This window comes from Schistocerca nitens, chromosome 2 (genome assembly GCF_023898315.1).
Source record: "Schistocerca nitens isolate TAMUIC-IGC-003100 chromosome 2, iqSchNite1.1, whole genome shotgun sequence".
NCBI lineage: Eukaryota > Metazoa > Arthropoda > Insecta > Orthoptera > Acrididae > Schistocerca > Schistocerca nitens.
The window spans coordinates 256,884,492-256,898,922 of NC_064615.1; the positions used below are offsets into that span (position 1 = coordinate 256,884,492).

Below are 14,431 nucleotides of genomic sequence, written 5' to 3' on the forward strand. Positions count from 1 at the left end.
TAGAGGTCAGTATGTCACCAACTGAACTGGTAATTTTAATGGTCAAATTGTAAGCATAAGAAACATGAACTTGGATACGATGTGGTAGATTTATCTGTCTAGTTAAATTTTTATTTAAAATGACTAAGAAAGTGAGACTAGTTCATTAATCTATTTTATAATCAGAAAGTGTTAAATTTTAATAACTACTGCAAGTTTTTGTCAATTTTCTGCAGAAGCAAGCTGGGCATATTATGGAAGAGCTGAAGCAACATGGCAGACAGCCACATCCTAGATCAACGGCAAATCCACTTTCCGCAATGACTTTCTGGTATGTACATGTTTCGAAATTGTAACTTGGACAGGAAAGTGAATGAACATGAGTTATTCTCACATTAAAAGCTGAATGGAAAAATTTTTTTTCTAGGTGGACTTTAGATTTTTTCAAGATAGGACTTAAGAGGGAGATAGAAGAAGAAGATTTGTATGAACCACTCCAGGAACACAAATCAGATTATCTTGGTGATAAATTTGAAAGGTAAAGTTAAATTGTCAACTATTTTGCTTATCATAGGGTTTTAGATGTTATTCCTGAATACTTAGTAAGATGCAGAAAGAATTCACAAAAGATTAATTTTGCTAAAGATAAGTCAGACTTGCTAGAACTGCTTTTTCACTCTTACATCTGAGACAACTCACCAAAATTTTGTTTTGATGCACTCAAATAAAATAATTTAGGCATTGTTAATATTTTTGATTATAAAAAATTTCATTATTTGAGGTTCTGGGAGGAAATGGTTAAATTGGAGATACTAAGTTCATATGAGGAAACTATCTTAATATTTGAAACTTTGTACATGTAAAGGAGCAGAATGTAAACACAACATATCATTTTCATAATTGTAATGGATATTCAGAAACAATAATAGATTACTTATTTCACTGTGGAAGTTAAAATTCCTGCTAAGAATGAGTAATCTCTTACTGTTAAATATATTTTTGTTTATTAAATCATTATTACAAGACTGTGGGTATTTCCACCTGCACAATTCAGAAAAATGGTGTGGGTAGGAAGGATCCAGATGGTGCAGGCTGTGGAACAGTTATTGAAGTAAGGGAGGAGGAGGAGATTAGTGTTTAACGTCCCGTCGACAACGAGGTCATTAGAGACGGGGCACAAGCTCGGGAGAGGGAAGGATGGGGAAGGAAATCGGCCATGCCCTTTCAAAGGAACCATCCCAGCATTTGCCTGAAGCGATTTAGGAAAATCACGGAAAACCTAAATCAGGATGGCCGGAGACGGGATTGAACCGTCGTCCTCCCGAATGCGAGTTATTGAAATAAGGCACAATGTGTTGGGCACCACGTTCAGAAATTGGTTGGTCTAGTTCTCTTTCCCAGTTTCAGTGGCCATTCATCCAGACAGCCAGCATGAGTTGTCATGCCCATGTAGAAAGCAGGGTGGTGGTTACAGCTTATTTTGTAGATGGTGACTTCCACAGGTAGTCCTACCTTTCATATGGGATGACAGAGGCCTGTGATTGGACTGGAATAGGTGGTCATGAGGGGATGTATGGGACAGTTCTTGCATCAAAGTTTATGCAGGGATATGAACTATGAGGCAAGGGGTTTGGGGGTAGGGGTGGAGTAGTGATGGACAAGGATACAGCATAGGTTTGCCTGTCTGTAAGAAATTTGGCTCCATTATAATGATTAAGGTGGTGGAACATTCTTACAAAATGGCGATGCAGTTCTTAAATTATTCTACTGACAAACTGGCAGATTAAAACTGTGTGCCGGACAGAGACTTTAACTTGGAGCCTTTGCCTTTCGTGACAGTGCTCTACCAAGCACAAGAGGAGATGATCTCATTCTAGAATTAGTTTCCATTGCAGCTCATTATTCACAATAATAATTAACTTCAGTGCATTATACTTCTTGCTGCTTTGTATTTTCGACCTCTAAGCTTACACAAGCAAACTTTTTTGTCTCAACATTTTGTACTTTGTCGTTCTCAATTCATAACCAGTTCATTTTTCATGAGCCACTGGGCTGCAATGTTAGCAGAATATATGCTCCTCTAACAATATTCTACAGTTGGGTCATTGCCATGCGCCATCTGCACAGAATATATTCTTCGTTCTCTTAAATACAGTCATCATTTTTAAACAGATTAAACAGCAATAACTCTATTAGCAAACACTGTGGTACTCCATATTGTTTCCTGTAATATGAGTGCATCCACTCTCCTGCTTGCATTTGAATGACAGTTTTGCAACTTTTGTATCAGTATTTCGTAGGCAATAGCATCAAATACTTTGAAGAAAACCAAAAACATTGAAGATAATTTGTTGTTTGGCTAATAATAGTATATTTTTGCTATACTGGCAATACCTGATCCCATAGATTCACCTTTTCTGAAAGTGTTCTGTTTTTGTCCAGATAATAAACGAATCTATTATACAAAAGCTTGCCCAGGATTTTTGAGAAACAAAAATTGTCGGTGAATCTGATCTACAGTTGTTGAAATCCTTATGTCCTTTCTTGTACACCAGCACAACCCTGCCTGTCTTCATTTTTCTGTAAAACTCCATCTCTAAAAGACATGATTCTGCATTTTTTTTTTATTTTGGTGCCTAAGTATCTTTCTTGGACTAATTCTTTCCATTTTTAAGTTCTCTACCACATTTAAATAATCCGAATGAGGCTGACAACCAAACCTTCAGATGTCACTCAGATCGGTACCAAATGTATGTCAATAGATTATCAATAAAAATACCGATTTAGTTCATTCTATGGGCTGTCATCCAGTATAACATGCATAAAAAGTAATGAAAAGTAACACAAGAACTACAGGTACATAAAAAGTGTATCTTTCAATGATTGTTTTGTATATATCATGTGGGTGAGATGGTGGTGCATGAGGTCATTGTACCAAAGGTCCTGTGTTCAAACCCCACGGGTAACTTTTTTGTGTGAAACTGTTATGTGGGAAACATTTTGCTGATGTGTGACAGAACTTTTCAGTGTTTGTGGCAAGCTTCTTTTGGCAGTCTGCTTTTGCTCTGTTAGTTGAAAGTAGCTAACCTACATCCGTGACAGAACAGAAATCACTCATGATGAAGCAGTTAGTTCATTTGTAGTTTCACAGAATAAATATAAAAAATTGGAACAGTAGAATAAACAAACAACTGCATCATGTGTGTGGAAGTATTAATAGATCAATACAACACTTTCACACAAAATACATTTAAAAAATTATCATTGGACCTTGAACCCAGGGTCCTTGGTAAGACAGTTTAATGCTCTACAAACTTCTCCACAGAAGCTATATCCACTAGCTTCTAAGTTATGGTTTTTCAAATGCTCTGTAGCTCTGGTGTTAATTTAAAATTAACATTTATGCCCATTTTACTGGCCACCAGCACATAGTATGAACTAAATCAGAGTTCTGGTTGATATTATATTACATAAAACATTTGGCACCTATCTGAGGGTCTGACATCTGGAGGTTTCAGTGTGAGAAATTAGATAAAGCAAGGTATCAAGTTCTTTCTCGCAATTGCAGACAAGATCATATGTCTATAAACACAATTTTAATTGGTACTGAATGTAATACATTATCTTTCCTTATATATAAATTAGTATTAAGAATTGTTAGTGGAAGGACAGATGTTAATGCTTCTAGTAGTCACCATCGTTGGTGTCAAAATGACACTGGACATGTCATAACATAGTAATTTAAGAAAAATCATACACAGGCATGTGTGTTTCCTGGTCTAATTTAAGGATGGAACAGTAATCTGTTGTGGCCCTATAGTACGAATCACTCATTGGCCTGAAGTGTTTTAGAGAAACCACAGAAAACGTAATTCAGGATGGCCGGATGGAGATTGGTGCCTAAATCCTCCTGAATAAAAGGCCAGTCTGTTTAAAACAGCTCATTTTCATTTGGTTTATCCTGAGTGTATAATATAATTAACAAAAAGGTTATTCAATAATTTAAAAACCTGGTGCTACACTGTTTATTTCTCGATTTTTGACTTGCTGCATACACTACATGCACTATACAATGATTATTTCCTAATTTAAAATTACACTATCAGCTGACATGAGCTTTGCAATGGTAGGTTTCCACTTTGTGTACTGCAATTTGTTTCCCTGAAAATAGTCGGCGTTCCTCTAGACCTTTGTAGTGAGGCTTTACAGAAATGGAATTAACAATTGTTTAACAGTTACCTTTTGCCTTTCTAAATAAGTTTTAGTAATCTTTATAATATCTCTGGGAAATTTATTAAATAAATAAAATTAATTAAATAACTATTGTTCAATTTTGTTACATAATGTCACATTTGCTATTGATTATAATTGGGAAGGATATCTCCACTTCAACTGAGTGGTTACATTGATGTTGGAATTCCATCACTAGTGGTATGTTAGCCTAGTAAAGTTTTTATTCCCTAGATTGTGGCGGAAGGAAGTAAAAAAGGCACACACCAGGAATAGTACACCCAAGCTGCTAAATGTTATTGTTAAATGCTTTGGCCTTAAAATACTGTTCTATGGCATTATTCAGATGTCTGCTGAACTTATTGTGAGGTAAGTTTTACATTTAAATCTATATGTCTGAATGAAGTTGTACCATGTCAAAATGATTAAGGTGGTGGAACATTCTTACAAAATGGCCATGCAGTTCTTAAATTATTCTACTGACAGATTATGACTATGGGCTTGACTACTAGAATACTTCCCACATAATTTTCAGTATAAGTATTATTTTCAGAAAGAGTATGAATAATTATTTTTAAAAAGTAATAAATTCACCTTCTCATATTCAGTACAGTAAGTTCCATATGAACATTAACAATGCAGTCATTGAGTACTCAAATAGTAGCAAAGAATAGAGATAGTGAAATACATGAGTAATCACAAAGCTATCACAACCAGTAAGAAAAAATTAGACATGGCAGATGTTGGTGAAGGGTAGTCATCTGTCTGTTGTGGCAGTAGGAATATTATAAAGATATTTGATGGTACAAGGCTTGTTACAGAGACCTTCAGATTTGGTAAAATGTAGGCATACTTAATAAACTTTTAATAAACTTAAAATGGCATGCTTAGTGTAACCTAAACATCACTATTCATTAAATGAATTTCAGTGCTTGCTGTATGTCAGATAGGTATGAAAAACATACCATAGAGTATTTATTAGGTGTTATAATTATTTGAAAACATCCGGACACATTTTCCTTCTAATTATACAAGAATAAAAGAAAGACAATGCTTTCATTAATTAGGTTTTTAAGACTATTATAGTTAGTCACAAAACAATGTTTGACACTGTTTTGCTTGGGAAAAATAATCATGTTGCCAGAGATGTTGCTAGTCTGAATTTAATACCAGTATTCCTAAAAGAGGAAAATAATTAACTTTAGAATATACCTAGTTTTCTCAATAATTAAAATACCTAGATCTTTCATATGTAAAATATAGGTCTGTATTTGAATACTAGTAAAGACTTTGAATTTTTATTTGGGTACAGTAATACTTTACTGTAATGCTAAGTTGTATTTAAATGAAGGATTTAAAGGATTATAAATTATTTTCACACTGATTCCTTAGAGTGGCACAGCCTCTATTCCTTGGGAGACTTCTGCGTTACTTCATGCATGATGGCGAAGTGGAGCTGCATGCGGCATATATGTATGCTGCTGGAATGGTTGCTTGCTCTGTGGTGTCATCACTAATACTCTATCCCCTATCCCATGCAATGTTCCACATGGGAATGAAGATACGGGTAGCTTGCTGTTCACTGCTTTACAGGAAGGTGAGTGTATTTAATGCAGTTCCACAGCCTTGTAACTGATAACATTAGTAACTAATCTTTTCCTCTGAAGCAATAGTAGTTTGCAGTATAGTATGCACTCTCTCTTCATTAACTAGATATCAACTAATTTAAAGAGTGTTAAAATACAACTGGCCAAAACATTGTAAAAATCCTCTTGTTATATGCTAAATATTTCTAGAGTTATTTATAAGAGCAAAAAGTAACTACCATAGAGGTGACCATTTTTTACCAAGTATAATCTTGAGTGTGTGTGGAATCTGTAACACTCAATCTGACCTATGATGAACTATCAATGCGTTAATGTAATGGATGATTTCCTCTTGGAACTCTTCTCGCATGCTATAAAACATCTAATGCTACATGAGATTCCTTTCTCTCTCTCTCTCTCTCTCTCTCTCTCTCTCTCTCTCTCTCTCCAGAATGTACACTTTAGCCTTATGTTTGACATCACTGCTCAATTTTTTTCTATTTGTAGGCAATGAAAATGAGTCAAGCTGCTCTAGGTGGAGCAGTAGCTGGACAAGTTGTAAATCTATTGGCAAATGATATGAACAGATTTGATCCTTCTGTTCTTTTTGTACATTACCTTTGGATAGGCCCATTGGAGATGGTTGTTGTTGCCTATTTCATGTGGACTAGAGTAGGGGTTGCTGCATTAGCAGGTGTTTCCTGTCTGCTGGTATTTATTCCTTTTCAAGGTGAGTTACCAATTTTTGTCACTCATGAGTAGTTGTTACTCCCACACTAAAAATATGTGCTGGAATTGTGCAGTACATGAAAACTAAAGCAATGTGGATTAACTGTGCTGGTCAATTAAAATTAACTATCAAAAGGTTTGATTCTTGTCAAAAATTTAGTGCACACAGATGGCACCAAAGACTTTAGTTTACATACCAAGAGGGCATACTGAAAAGTTATGTCTCCAAATTTTTAAGTGAAAACTCAGAGCTTTTTTAAATAAAATAAATACTATTCATATTCTACGTCTTTATTCTTCATGTCTACACATTTACTTCTCAACAGTCACCTTGACAATGGACACAGTTCTCCCAATGAGAGATCAGCTTGTTGATACTTGAACTGTAGATTGTTCTAGTTCACAGCCACCACCTCACTTCTGTATGCCCTGCTTCATTACTACCAACATGAGGTACTGAAGGTGTTTTCAGGTTTTTCTCTGTATACAGGTCCAATGAAAAGCAGATACTAAAAATGGAAAATTTTAAATAAGGAAAGACCACTCAATAAATAGCAGGTTATGTATGTATGCATACATGCAAATGCATGCATATTTTCATGTGTTCCTATCTACGTACTGTAGCTCGATAATAAAATTTATTCAACTAGCTAGCAAGTTTTGTTTCCCTTGTGTGTTCCTATTGATGACTCTAATAAGCTTCTGCTATTTGGTGAGTGGTCTCCTTTACTCCTAAAGGATATCAAATGTTGTAAATGGAGAACTGTGTGCTAAATTTCAGCACCTCTGACAATTGTCTGAAGAAGAGTTATTTCTCTTTAAGTGTATAACCTTAAGAACCTTGCTATTTGTCAATAGCAACATGTTGTGATGCCAAGATTGCAAATAAAATGTGAAAAATGTTTTCCTAGGCACATTAAATGGTCAGGAAACATGTCATTAACTTAAGAGTAATGGACACATGCTGATTAGCCCTTTCACACCCCTGGAATTCATCTTAGAGACGTGGAAATATTGTACATATTTAAAAGAAATTGGTACCATTACAAAAACTGAAGATACATTAAATACTTCAGTTACATGCATCAGGATATACTTTGTTGGGCTTAAAGATTCCAAATCAAAATGTCAGCTTTTTTTTCATAAAAGGCTAAAACTACAGCACTATCTGTTACATTACATCATAGCACATTGCAATTTCTGTTCACTCAAAAGTATAGAATTAATAATTTATTTGCCCTGAAATTCCATTAACTTGTATCTTGTCTATCTACCAGGTTATGCTGCTAATAAGCTCAAAGGCATTCTGGAAATAGAGTATGTGGTATCAACTTAGACTCCACTATAAACAATAGCAGTCTTGAGGTCTCACATGATCAGCAGTTGTAGAATATGTACTGATACCTACCTTTAATTTAACAGAAGGGTGGAGCAGGGACTGGAGGAAGCAAGGCTGGTCCTCACATGAACCACTGTGGGGGTGAGGACTCATGTGGGATGGGAAACAAACCATGCCTGCCCCTTGCAGTGCTGGCACCATAAACTGCGCTTCATGCTTCCACACCAAATTAAAAAAAAAATCTGGAATGATGTGTGTAAACAAAACTGATTTGTCATATGTATTGACATCTTTATTAAAGACCCTGACTATAGCAATTAAGTACACTTGTCACCAGGGAAGGAATTTGTACTACATACAGTGAAGTGTAACAAATTAACGCATCAGACAACCATGCTATCTACCAGAGGGTATGTCCCATTGTACCAGTTATTAGTTTCTTCCCATTCCATTCGCATATGGAGTGTGGGAATAGTGATTGTTTGAATGCCTCTAAGCATGCTGTAGATTGATCAAATATTATCACAATACCTAAGTGAGTCATACATAGGTAATTATAGTATATGCCAAGAGTCGCAATTTAACCGCAGACTACTACCTCCTTTACCCACAACTGAACCTATGTCATCATTCCATTTCATATTGCTACAATGTTTTTCACACAGATTCCAACAGTAACTCATTGATGTTTTAGTCATAGGATACTAAGTTTTTTCATTTTGTGAAGAGCACAATTTTAAATTTCTGAACATGTAAAGCAAGTTGCCAATCCTAGCACCACTTTTAAATCTTATGAAGACGCGACTCAATCTTTATGCAGCTTCTTTAGAGTACTTCATTGTACATAACTGCATCATCTGCAAAAAGTCAGAGGTTTCTATTAATATTGTCTGCAAGGTCATTAATATACAAGATGAACAGAGGCCCTCCAACACTTCTCTGGGAACACCTTCAGTTACTTCTAAATCTGACAACTCTCTCTCAAAGATAGCGTGCTTGTGCTCCGTACTAAAAAGTCCTCAATCCAGACAAATTTCCTTGATACTCCATATGATCATACTTCTGACAGTAAGCTTAGGCATGGAACTGAGTCAAATGCTTTACAGAAATCAAGAAATACTGTATCTAAGTGACTGCCTTGATTGAAAGCTTTCAGAAAGTCATGTGAGAAAAGTGCAAGCTGGGTTTCACATGATCAAAGTTTTTGGAATCCATTCTGGTTGGCACTGAGGATATCATTTGTTAAAGATACCTCATTATGTTAGAGCTCATATGTTCTAAGATTCTCCAACAAATCAATGTCAAGGATATTGGACTTATCATAGATGGATGTGACCTTTGCTTTCTTCCAAGAACTGGTCACTGTGACAGTACTGTCGGCTAGCTAATCTTGACCACAGCCAAAAATGGCTGAACCCATCAGACTTCCATCAACTTCTACCAGTTAAATTGTTCATCAAATGCCACCCGAAGCAACTGGAGACCATCTCTGAGGGCCAAAACTGGTTATGATTGTATCGTAAAACATTTGTAAAAAAATCTTAAAATGAATCAACCACCATCTCTGCAAATGGAATGCTGCTTTTTCCAAAATTCAGGGATAGGAAGTATTAGTGCAAATACAGAAAATTTTCAATAATTTTATAAGAAATCGTGGGACTGTATATGCCATGTGGAACTCATATTTAGAATATGACACACTGTGCTTTTGCTGTCACGGAGTTTTAAACAGTTTTTACAGAGGCCAAGACAAAAGTACCATCAGTTCAGCTTATTTGTTACAAAATCTAATGTTCCCCATAAAGTCCAGTGGCATTTATTCTGCAGAGGCTTCATTTTAATTTCACTCACATCTGTATACCTGCCATTTTTACATGGTTGTGCCAATCACAAGTAGGAATTAGTGTGATCATCAGTAAAACCGTTCCCAAAGACTTAATTTACCTATTAACATGGGTGCACATCTGGCAGATTACTTTGATCCAGAGACTGATCTTATTGATGAAATTTATAATTTCTTCACAAGTAGATAGCTCATAGAAAACTTAGACTTTGAGCTTCTTTATCTTAGAAAGGATTATTAAATTTGAATTTGCTGTGTAGTAGTAAATTTTATACTAACAAAATACATGTGGAGAGCATTAATAATTTATCTGGTTATCTGAATGGATTGAACACCCCCCCCCCTCCCGGCTTCAAACTACTTATTCTCATTAACTATTAGGGGTCCCTTCAAATTAACTTTATATGCATGTGCAATTTTGGCAGTTTAACTTCTCATCTTCCTTTCATATGTCACTAATTATTTCACAATTATATGAAAAGTGGAGACTGTTTTCTTAGTTCGTTAATTTTCAAAAAATGCATGCATTAGGCATATGCTTCCTAAAGTAATGTTGAAACATGTTTCTATTTCAGGCCTTTTGGGGAAAAGGATGTCTTACCTCCGAATGAAAACAGCTTTGAGATCTGATAAAAGGGTTAGGTTAATGAATGAAATTATTTCAGGAATTCAAGTTATAAAGTTGTATACATGGGAGAACTATTTTGCAAAGTTAATTGAAGCATGTAGAAGGTGTGTATATGGAATGCTTTAAATATGTGTGTTTACATATTTATATATAAATGCACTGCTGTAAGGCTTTCCAAATGAGAGAGAAAAAGTGTTTTAATCACTTTCAGGTTAGAAACAGCCTCTATTAGATCAACTGCTTATGTCCGCTGCACAATGTCATCGTTTGGAATATTTGTTACAAGGTTTTCTATCTTCATCAGCATTGTGACCTATGTTCTACTTGGTGAAGCAATAACAGCAGAAAAGGTAGCAGTATCTTTACATTTTTAGAAGATAAAATGGAAGTGTCTCAATTCATTGACAATTTCTTTCATTCAGTAAATGTTCATTTTTCAGGTTTTTGTAGTAATAGCATACTATAATCTTCTGGCTGATACTATGGGTGACTGCTTTCCAAAGGCAATTATTTTTGGAGCTGAATTTTTGGTATCAACAAAAAGAGTACAAGTATGTATATTTTTTTGTTGAAACATGTATTTTCTCTTAATAGTAAATAATTGCTGACTAATGCCTTTTCCAGAGATTCTTAATGAATGATGAAATAAAAAAGTTACCAGACTACATGGAAGAACACAACGTAGATTCCATCACTCAGTATTCAGATGATGATGATGCAGGAATTGATCTAATGGAGGCATCAGCAAAATGGTCTATAAATAATACAGAAAACACATTAAATAATGTTAACTTAACTGTGACACCCAAGCAACTTGTTGCAGTAATTGGACCAGTGGGATCAGGAAAGGTTAGTGGAAAACTGTGATAATTACTCAACACTAACAATATCAAATAATTTCACCATTAAGTAAGCAATATTTTATGTTACCATTCTTAATGTAAATTAGAGATTGGGATCTGGCCCTTAGTCGCCTGCTGGCCAGTCGGGATGAGCAGTGCAGTTTCCTGGCCAGGACATGGACTGTGGAGGTGGGACTGGATAGAGTTGTGCGGCAGACCATCAGTAAAATATCCCTGGTTAAAAAGTAATTTTCTTATCAATTATAGGGGTGAAATCACAGCTGGAGGGAAGTTCGTTGTTCTGTGGGGTAGGAGCTACAGGAAAGCAGTTTGTCAGTGCCAGCAGTTTGCCCACTAGGCAGGCAGTGCATGCTGGTGGTGGCAACTGCTGGTGTCAGTGCAGTTGCAGAGCCCTGATGTAAGGTGACCGCCATCAGTGATTAGATGACAGAGGTGGCAGACACTCCCCCCCCCCCCCCCAAAATCCTACTGTTCACCCACACCTTGGCTACAGCATATAGCTCATTAGATTATGCTTAAACCATGGTGCTCAACATGACCAAAGATGGCATGTTTCTGCTCCAGGTGATGGTCAGTGTCAGCAACAGTGAAGGGCTGCACAGGCCAGAGAACTGTTGTGTGGTGCTTCTCATGGTGACCCATATCCTATAGGTCTGCTTTAATTTGATCACCTTATTGTGAAACTTTTAAACGTGTTGAAACACTATCTCTGGTACTAGTGGATAATGCCACAGTGGCTGTTTTGGTTTTACATTTTACCCATGAAGGTGGTTTTTCCTCCTCCCTGTGACATATGGTACATAGGCCTTGTCATCGACTTAAGGGACCGGAGGGGTGTCCTGTTGCCTGCTCTGATAAAAGGTGCCCCATAGCTGCCTTTGCTAGATAGTCCAGCCTGGCTCCAGCCATTCCAACCTTTTTTAATTCTTCTTATTCTTTTACATCTGTTGTTGGTTGACAGTCATCATCACTGTTCTTTCCTGAAATTTTATACTGGCTGTATAGTTAGTTTTCTTGTGGTGGTGGAGGGTGTGGAAGCATTGCTCAGATGCAGAGGGTGTGTCTCCAGTTGCATAACGTGTCCTGGGGGCCTCCGGTGGCATTCTGGGCAGGGTAACTCGCCCACATTCACCCTTTTGTGCCCCCTTCTATTTTTTCTATCCCTTAGCTTTCCTGGTTCTTGCAAGCGATTGAGTTAATTAGGATTTGCCCTTTGAGGTCCCTCTCTAATATATACTCCTAGCTTGAGACACACAGGATTAGGGGGCTGATGACCTCATAGCTTTGTCCCTTGTAACTCATTCATCCAGCTGTCCATCTTGGTTCTTACTTATTTTACTTATTGGACATGTGAATAAGTAAAATAAACAATAACTAAGAAAATAGGACTCAAAAAATCATAAATAACACCAGAACTTAAAAAAAGTACACCAAGCTTTCCACTTCTGCTAGAATATTGCTGCATGGTATGGCATCCATAACAGATGGGATTGGGGGACATTGAAAAGGTTCAAAGGGCAGAACATTTTCAATTATCATGATGTAGGGTAGTGTGTGTCGTGGATATAATACACAAGCTTGGATGGAAGTCATTAAACCAAAGCCATTTCTCATAGCAGTGAGGTCCTTTCATAAAATTTGTCACCATCTTACTCTCCCAAATGTGAAAATATTTTTACTCACATCTACGTAGGGAGAAATATGATTGTAATAAAAATGAATTGGACCTTGCACTGAAAGCTTTAGGTGTTAATTCTTCCAACATGCTATTAGTGTCGAATGTTTGGGAAATAGTAAGAAAGTGATTGTGTGAACTGTCTGCCAGGTAGTTAGAAGTGGATTGCAGAGTGGTTTATCTAGATGTAGGTTACAGGCCACATCAATAAAAGGACTGCAGCTTTATTTACACAGTTTCACTGATCAGGTGTCAGATTTGACATAAACTTAAGTAATTTGATACAGTTAACCAATAGTGGGTGGTTCAAAAACAGATTTCAATTGTTTGCCTGTAACAAACTATAAGAGACAGAAACACATTTTGCATGTCACTCCATAGAGGAAGGTTCAAAGTTTTAACACAGCTGTGCTGTTGTTTGCTTGACGCAACATGGCAACTACTCCATAAGAGAGATCATTTTGCATGTTGCAATTCACACAGTTATGACTGGGGTACAAAATTCTTCGAAGCTGATTTCATGTGATGCATGTGCATGTGATGAAAATATTGAACATATTGGAGATACGTTCACACAGAGCCCTCGGAAGTTGACAAGATGGGCAGGCCAGGAACTTGAACTTCTTCAAACAATGGTGAGGTGTGCTCTGAAATGACACATATGAAGCCTTACAAATTGCAGTTACTGCAGCAATTGCGTTCTGGCAGCTGTAACAGAAGGTTCAAATTTTGCATTTCAGTTCTCCATGATATGGCAGATGATACTTCATCCAAACAACTCACCTTTTCAGATAAATTGGTTTCGTCTATCTCATAAAGTAAACTGCCATAGTGTAACAATTTGGGAGTTACAAAATCCTGGAGTTGTGACTGAGCATAAGATAAACACTAACAGTTTATGCTGTTTCCGTTCACAAAATTTATGGGTCTTTATTTTTCTCGGTGTAAAGTCCAACATGAATGTTGTACCTGGACATGCTGCAAAATTTGTTTCCTCAACTTCACAAAGAAACCAATGATTTTATGCATGATGCCATCCTTCCTCACTTCCACCTCAAGGTGCACCATTATCTTAATGACACTGTCTTGTGACATTGGATTGGGAGTGATGTTTAATGCTTTTGACCTCCTAGGTCACCAGCCCTCACACATTGCAATATTTTTCTGTTGCAGTATATAAGACAGTCTTTGCCTCTCCTATGGCAGCTACTCTTCAATAGCTGAGAAATCTATTTGCTGAAGCTTTTGATTCAGTAAACAGGGGCCTGTTGATTTGTGTGTAGAGTGAAGTGGATTACAGTGTCAGTTTCTCAACCAATGTACGGTGCCCATGTGGAATGTACACTTTAGAATGTACACTTTAGTGTCTTTGTCAGTAAGAAACTTTGAACCTTCCTCTTTCTGGTGATATGTGTGATGTGTGTTTATCTTTCATAGTTTGTCGGTACAGTGTATACATCCTTCAGGTTCCTCTTAAACTGACTCTATATTATCTGAAATGGTTTAGAAAAATGTTGCATCTTCCTAATGGTATGGTTTAGTGCATGTTATTGTCAATA

At 36.6% G+C, this 14,431-nt stretch overlaps 1 protein-coding gene across 1 annotated transcript in view; it reads left to right on the forward strand.

Annotated features, from left to right (window-relative positions):
- The first annotated feature begins 233 nt into the window (after positions 1-233).
- The window catches only part of LOC126234964 (ATP-binding cassette sub-family C member 4-like), an 83,766-nt gene continuing 69,568 nt past the window's right edge, over positions 234-14,431 (forward strand). The window contains exons 1-9 of the mRNA XM_049943702.1: positions 234-310; positions 407-517; positions 4,444-4,578; positions 5,602-5,806; positions 6,303-6,525; positions 10,282-10,438; positions 10,546-10,684; positions 10,775-10,885; positions 10,959-11,183. Coding sequence (XP_049799659.1) covers positions 234-310; positions 407-517; positions 4,444-4,578; positions 5,602-5,806; positions 6,303-6,525; positions 10,282-10,438; positions 10,546-10,684; positions 10,775-10,885; positions 10,959-11,183 — 1,383 coding nt within the window. The remainder of the gene's footprint in view (positions 311-406; positions 518-4,443; positions 4,579-5,601; positions 5,807-6,302; positions 6,526-10,281; positions 10,439-10,545; positions 10,685-10,774; positions 10,886-10,958; positions 11,184-14,431) is intronic.